Here is a 7,790-nt window from a genome sequence, read left to right on the forward strand (position 1 = left end):
TTTTTGTAATCATCTATCAAAATGTAAATCAAACAATCTACATCTTGATAAATGTATACAATTTAAATCGAGATAAGGCTGTGTGTAATAAAAGGCGGAATTCTTTGATCTACGAGAATACTATAGATAAACATAAACAAAGTACTTCTAGCATTGTCCCAGTTATTAAATATGTGGCTGTCAGAGTTGAAATTATTTCGATTCTTTTCGATTTCTATTGTTTCTCTAAAGAGCCTTAGCCAAAACTTTATCTTTCCCACTACAATTTTTACATTATTTAGGTCTATTACATATTCTAGTTTCTTTCATTTGTTATTTTTCTTTTTAATAATTGTATCTTTAATATTGTACTTGTACTATAGCAGCGCGCCTTTCTGTTTCTTCAATATGTTGTCGCACGGGATGCTGCATACACAGAACTTTTGGTATACAGGTACATCGCTCTTGCAGTTCGTCTTGGGAAAGGTAGGCCCTGATCTTGAGACGCTTTAGAGGTTTCTGGAAGATAATATTGTTTGCCTCGTTTTCCTTGTTTTTAGGGGTCTTAGTTACTAATGATTTACTGAATATTACTAGTACTACTTTCTTTTATGATGTAGTTTCTCGTTCAATTGTTCTGTCTCACAGATACCTATTCATGTGCGTTGCCTTTCTATAAATACATCTGGTTTCCTCTTGATAAGCATCGGAACGGAAAGGTACCATTTTCTCAAAATTGCATAGTGAAGCTGATATCCATTACACAGAGTGGTATTTTTCAAAAATCCAAAATGGCAGACCCAATATGGCGGCCGGAAGCTGGGGAAAACCTGACTGTACGGCAAAAAAGGGTTGTGAAAAAAAATTCGCAACCAATCGGGTCATTTTTTAGCTCAAATTGTAGCTGAGGGACACCTCTTAACAGTTTGGTGTGGTTGGATGAAAAAATCAAAAATGGCGGATCCAACATGGCGGTCAAACAACCGATTTAGTAACTGAATTTTAAAAAATTAACCGATTTACACCACACTTGGTATACGGGTGTTTTTGAGGACGCTGATTACGAATCCGAGGTCAGATTTACAAAATTCAAGATGGCGGATCCATGATAGCGGACGAAATTTCGGAAAATCAACCGATTTCCACCAAATCTGGTATATGGGGGGCATTCGGATCTCGTTAAAAAATGACAAATCCAGTATGGCAGATAAAATCTTTCACCATATTGGATCCGCCATCTTAAATTTTGCAAATCCAACCTAAGATACACGATCAGCGATCACAAAAATCCCCATATACCAAATTTGGTGGTAATTCTCCGATTTTCCGAAATTTCGTCCGTCATCATGGATCCGCCATCTTGAATTTTGCAAATCTGACCTCGGATTCGTAATCAGCGACCTCAAAAACTCCCGTATACCAAGTTTGATGTAAATCGGTTGATTTTCAACAGCCATGTTGGATCCGCCATTTTGGATTTTTTCATCCAACCACACCTGCTTTTAAGAGGTGTCCCTCAGCTACAATTTGAGCTAAAAAATGACCCGATTGGTTGCGAATTTTTTTTCACAACCCTTTTTTGCCGTACACTCAGGTTTTCTCCAGCTTCCGGCCGCCATATTGGGTCTGCCATTTGGGTTATTGAAAAGTACCACTCTGCGTTTGAAAGCCTATTTATTAGACGAACATTTTGAGCCCTTATACGTCTCGATCGTTCCACACAATTTTTGTCCAGGTCGGTGATCCGCTTGACGTGTAATATTCCCACATACTTATTCTGTTTAGCCCAAGATGACAGTTGTATTTCATCTGTGACCGGGAGTATAGTGATTTCTTCATTTTCCCGCAATGACTTGATCGCTTCGGTGCGGTGGTTTAACAGTTCATAATACGAGCGTTGCCTTAACCTTTACTTTTTCCTTCGCTTCTTGATGCAGACGTCGGCATATGGCTTCCCTGACGCCGATTATACCTTCTTTTGGAATTGTGCTATTCACTACGGCAGAATTTAGGCAATATTTGTAGCATTATCATCTAGTTGAATAGATTCTACGTTAATGACGACTCGAGACTAGTCTGTTTCGTCGATTTGAGATGTTTTTCGAGAAACAATTATCAAATTTTATGCAATGTTGGTTTGTGGTTTCTGTTTTCTCGACGGTTAGTCTTTCTACTAGATCCCAGGTGTCTCTCTCTAATTTGCTGAAAGCTGGCAATGTACTCGTAAAATATTCTTATCATTTTCCTCTAATTGTTTCTCGGTGTTTCTGATTCTCCCTCTTAGAAGTGAGGTGCTGACTTGATGTTTATTTTGCTCTATTCTGTTCAAAAGTATTTAAAAAAATGCAGATTTATTTGTTTAAGTAGTTGTACAGCAGCATTGCGGCAAACTTTCTGATTAATCTCATAAAAAGAAAGAAAAGACAACGGCATTGAAATTAGGAATGTTTCGAAAAGTTTCAACTGCCAAAAGAAAAGTTATTTCTTATCACCAATAATCTTATTTTGTTTTACATATCTAGACGCACTGTTGACTTTTTTAAGGTTCCCTTTCTAATAGTTTATAGTTAATAGTAGTGATGGGATTATTCGAATGAAGAATAATCGATCATCCGATTATTGAAATAATCGAAACCTTCCGATTATTAAAAAAGAATTCGGATGATAATCGGTCACTACTCGAATCTCATAATCAGTACGTAATCGTCGATTTGAGAAGCCGACTATGAAGCTGATGGCAACCGCGGTCGAATAATAATCGGTCGAATCGGGTAGTCTCGCGTCGATTCTTTCACGTCCTAGCGGCTAGCGTGTACGGAGGGTAGGCGAGTACAGTGGACTGTCGCACGCCTTGAGTTATTTCACTTCTATTCACGTGAAATTTAAATTCTTTGGAGGAATAGATGGAGAAATCACTAATAATAAAAATAAATTATTGGGGTGAAAATATTGAATACGTAACTATTTTAAAAGACACAAAATAAATATGTCATACAAATATAAACATAAAAATACAAAATATTTAACAGAAATAAAATAAAATACCTAGTCAAAAATAACCTAATTTCACAATAGACAAGAATGTTTAAAAAATAATTTTACAACGATCAAATTCGTGACCCCTACATTTGCGAATGTAAAAATATTATAGTAAATAGAATCGACACGCGATGTAAGGAATCTTCCCTACATATGAGCGGCCGCGGATATGTCCAACAAGCCTCATCTCAGTTCCACATACCGTTTTAAGTTCCTGATACCGTTCTACAAACATTTGAGCGATTACTCGGATGATCATTCGATTATTTAAATAATCGAATAACGACTTTCCGATTATTCAAATCATCCGATTATGCGCATCACTAGTTAATAGTTCGAAGACCGAGACTAATTTGGGAGCATTATTAGCAGCACAATTCAGTTGAAAATCAGATTAATTAAAGTTTTGCACAAATCCTCGCTAATTTCGACGAATAAATAACCAAACTAAAGATTCAACTTCTCCATAAATATGTAATTGTTGAGAACTTGTTATTGAGGGCTGTGAGATTAATATAATTGGCTTTTAATTATAGTCTACTGTTGACGAGTTCTTAACATTGTTATAATTTTTATTTTTAGTGCCAAAAATACATTGTATAGTTAAAAGAAAATAGTGTTCGAATCCGTAAAACTTCTAATTTCAAAGCCACAGGTTTATTACCTTACTATGGGAGGACAACAATGTACCTGCCATTTTGAAATCTATACGGTCCTTTCATAAAATACGTTTCACGTACACTCTTTGAACATAGTGTCCTTATAAATTGTTTTACCTACATCCTTGCTTGTTTTGACGAAAATAATGTGTCGTTAATGTTTTTCACTTAAACAGTAAATTATCATTTTTTTTGTTTCTAACAGAAACTATTACTGTTAGTATTGATTCCCATGACGATCATTAAGCAAATAAGTCAATAGAATATATCCGTGACAGTCTTTTCTATCAAGTTCACATGTAAAATTTTTTAAGTGACAGGTTGTAGCGTCAGAATTTTCGTTTAATTCCAAATATATTAAAAATGGAAGGCATGCCAGACGATTTTCTTAAAGATTTAAAAAAGCAGTTCCAAATGATAAAAGAAAATTCCAATGATAAGGAAGTCAGGGAAAAGGCTTTGCAAAATTCAGGTAATCGTAACACCTACAAAAGACGAAATTGTTCTATAAAATAAATTTTCTCTTGCAGCTTCTAAGATTGATGAAGTATTGTCTAAAATAAAGACTGAGTCCCCTGACTATTTGAGAGTATTATCAATGAAAGCATCAATATTATACGAGAATGCCAAAATTTCTCTTACCATTAACCAGTTCCAAAAAGCTAAGGAGTATCTAGAGAACAGCTTGAATTTAATTAAGGATCATGCAGAGAATGACCAAATCGCATTCCTGTATTTAAGAGTTGTAAATTATTTAGCTTACATTTTGTCCAGACTTGGCAAGCTTGAAATAGCGCAGTCATTGCTGGAGAAAGTCATAGATAAAGGAATAACATCTAACCCTAAGGTTTACAGTACCGAAGACCTATTTTCAGACACAAAGACTGATGAGAATATAGGCAAACTTAAGATAGACAAGTTAATGATAAATAATATGCAGATGTTAGGTTGGGTGTACGGTAAAGTTGGTCTGAAGGAACTATATGCCGAAATGCAGCACAAATGTTTGCAGAAAGAGCTAGATCTTAACGATGGTGACCCAGTGCAATGGGCTATGAAATGTTATAGATTGGCCTCTTTATTATTGACAGAATGCAAGTGGGTGTTAGCTCGATATCACTTGGCAGCTGCTCAGGCTGTTTTAGATCCCCTAGAAGTGGGTTTCACACCTAATCCCTTAATTTATAGAGCTCAAGCGGAGTTAGCACGAGTTTGGGTATTACTTTTTATATTTTGCTTCTTATAACTAGTTTTTATCATCCATATATTAAAAGTTATTCTTTTACTGAAACAATTTGTTAAATATGCATACTCGTTTGATAATTTACTTACTTCTATGGCAAGATGCTTCAGAATTTAGTTTTTAATATTATAACAGAGGTAATCAAAAAAAGTATACTTACTTACATTTTTTATACGGGTGATTTTTTCCGTTTTTTCAAGTTTTTAGGTTCCAATATTTTTTAAGTTTATAATAATTTTTACTTAATCGTTTTTTTTATAAGACACGTAATTAATATTCTATAGAAAGCACCAAATAAATGAACAAGTAAGGAAATTGAGAAAATTCAACAGTTATTTATGTGTCCTACTTTCGAATACGCACGTTAGTTATTTATGATATACAGAGTGTTAAAAGTGAAAATTTATTTTGTGAGTGGGGAATATTGCGGAGCGATCGTAGCGAGTGGAGTAACCCCATGAACAAAATAAAATCACTTTTAACAAATGTATATATTTTTTGTAAAACTGTTATTTAAAAAAAGGCTGTCTTTGGGTTTGAACTCCTGATCCATTGCTTACGTGTCGGACGTGTTGGCACTGATTGTGAGTCACTCGTTCGTTTCAATTATATGTGACAATAAAGTGTATATATCAAGTCAGGTACTGGATAAAGGGTAACTAAGTAAAACAGTTGTAAGTTGTTTAGTGTTTATTAGTAACTCGAATTGACGCTGTCCGTAATTATGGTAAATTTTGTGACTAAAAAAAAAAGGATTTTGAAGAAAATACGGGAAATGAAAGTAATTTTATTATTCCATCAGATGAAGAAGACGCAAATAGGGCAACTTTAGATCTCTTGCTCCAGAAATCGCAGCAACAATATGATATAGCATATAAAGGCCTTATTGAATGGTGTAAAATTAAGAAAGTAGCAGACAAGTTCACTGAAAATATACTTTTGGCTTACTTCGAAGAAAAATGTAAGTTATGAAGGTATCAACACTGTGGTCTAATCTCTATGATGAAAGCTAGTTTGAATGAAGCTCAAGACACCAAATATCTAATGATAAAAGTTGCATCAACTTTTGGTTTAATTGGAGCCGTAGAGAAGAGCTTTGTAAATTAACATTGGATAATATTGAAAAATCAGAAAACTCCTTATTGATTCATATTTTGGAGACTAAAACCAACGTCGTAGTTTTTGTATCGTTGGAAGCTACATGAATTATTACCATAAATATGCTGCATTAAGGCCAGCCGCCCGCCGTTACCCACTAACGACAAATGTACTGTTCAACCCGTTGGGATAAATACTAATATTTTACATTTTTACATTTTTATTGATTCGTGTTATTACACAAAGTGTTTACACACGTCAGAAAAGAAACATTGATATTTTCAAAATTACAACACAGTTAAAAATACAGATACATACATAATCCTAAAATTAATAAAAATATAAATACAGATTAAAATTGACATTGATTGTAAACAGAATAAATAAAATCAGGTAAANAAGTTAAATATGTAGTTCCAACAATGTTTTAGACACCATAATTCATTAATAACTATTAAATTAAGAATTAATTAATTAATTTATTTATTTAACTTTGATGACTTTAAATTAAGATAATTCGATATAGAGGCATGTTTAACTAAAAATCTTATCTTGACATATGAGAATCAATATAAGTACGTGAAACTTTCAATTATCTCGAGAAATAAGCATCCTACGAAAAAAAATGTTAATAATTAAAATTTATTAATTCCGCGGAGAAATTACAACAGGGCTAAAAATTAGTCACATTCCTCCACCCCTTGTAGATGAGGAGGGGGGCAACTTTGAAATCTTAGATAGGGACCCCCATTTTTTATTGCAAATTCGAATTCTATGGCCAAAAGTACGTAGGATTTGTCTGAAGCATTTCCTCGAAGTACTGAGAAATATTTAATTTTTATTTAATTTACATCTTTTTTATTTTTACCGTCGTTTTAATAATTATTTACCATTACAACAGTATTTTTCGTGTAATACCTTAATTTAACTTTTTAACTTTAAACTTAGTTCGAACAATTAATTTTCTTTTTAAGATAACTTGATGTAAATATTTAATTCCTATTATGTTTTTTCTTTTTCAGGTAAACTATGGCTTACATTTATTTAGTATTAGTAAAAAAGCTTGCTTAGAAAGAAGATTGAATGATGAGAGCGACATAATAGATTTAGAAAAATCTCCTCAAACAAAAGAGGATGTAGGAAACTCAACATTTAACGATTTAGAAGTTTCTGTCCCTAACGTTCCGGTAACTGAAATCCTTAACATTCAAGAAGCGAAATCCTTATTTACAAATACTCACAAATGGATAAAAAGAGCTCGTCTTTACTATACCCTGCGAGACTATCCTATACAGTACGTGAATATTGTGTTGGAGTTGAGTGAGCTTTACAGGTTGCTAGCTTTTTACGAAGTTGATGTCGATTCTGCATACAACCTTCAGAAAAAGAGGTATGACACTTTGGAAACACTTAGCGGTATTTTGAAAGAAGTCCGACCCAACTGTTATGCCGCTGTTAGTGTGGAGTTGATCCGAGAGATAATAGACGTGCAAATAGAGTTGATGAATTTAAATCTAAAGAAGTTATACAATCCCGACAGGGAGACGAATTTAAATGAAAGTGATATAAAGCGTCGCGTTGATACTTTGAATGACATTCATGCGAAGATGGAAAATCTTGGAGAAGATACTCAATTTACCTCTGAAGCTGGTGACATTGATATTACTTCGGATCAAATCATGGATAAAGATGAGGCAGATGTTAAATTAAATGAATCTATAAATGAAAATAAAGGTGAAGGAGAAATAAAAATCGAAGAATTGAGCGCCTAA

At 33.7% G+C, this 7,790-nt stretch overlaps 1 protein-coding gene across 1 annotated transcript; it reads left to right on the forward strand.

Moving 5' to 3' along the window:
• The first annotated feature begins 4,040 nt into the window (after positions 1–4,040).
• Positions 4,041–7,790, forward strand: LOC108917599 (KIF1-binding protein-like). Its single transcript, XM_018724287.1, has 3 exons — positions 4,041–4,149; positions 4,208–4,893; positions 7,041–7,790. Exons 1-3 carry the CDS (start codon positions 4,041–4,043, stop codon positions 7,788–7,790), a joined length of 1,545 nt encoding a protein of 514 aa, XP_018579803.1.

This window comes from Anoplophora glabripennis, unplaced genomic scaffold (genome assembly GCF_000390285.2).
Source record: "Anoplophora glabripennis isolate ALB-LARVAE unplaced genomic scaffold, Agla_2.0 scaffold58, whole genome shotgun sequence".
Classification (NCBI taxonomy): domain Eukaryota; kingdom Metazoa; phylum Arthropoda; class Insecta; order Coleoptera; family Cerambycidae; genus Anoplophora; species Anoplophora glabripennis.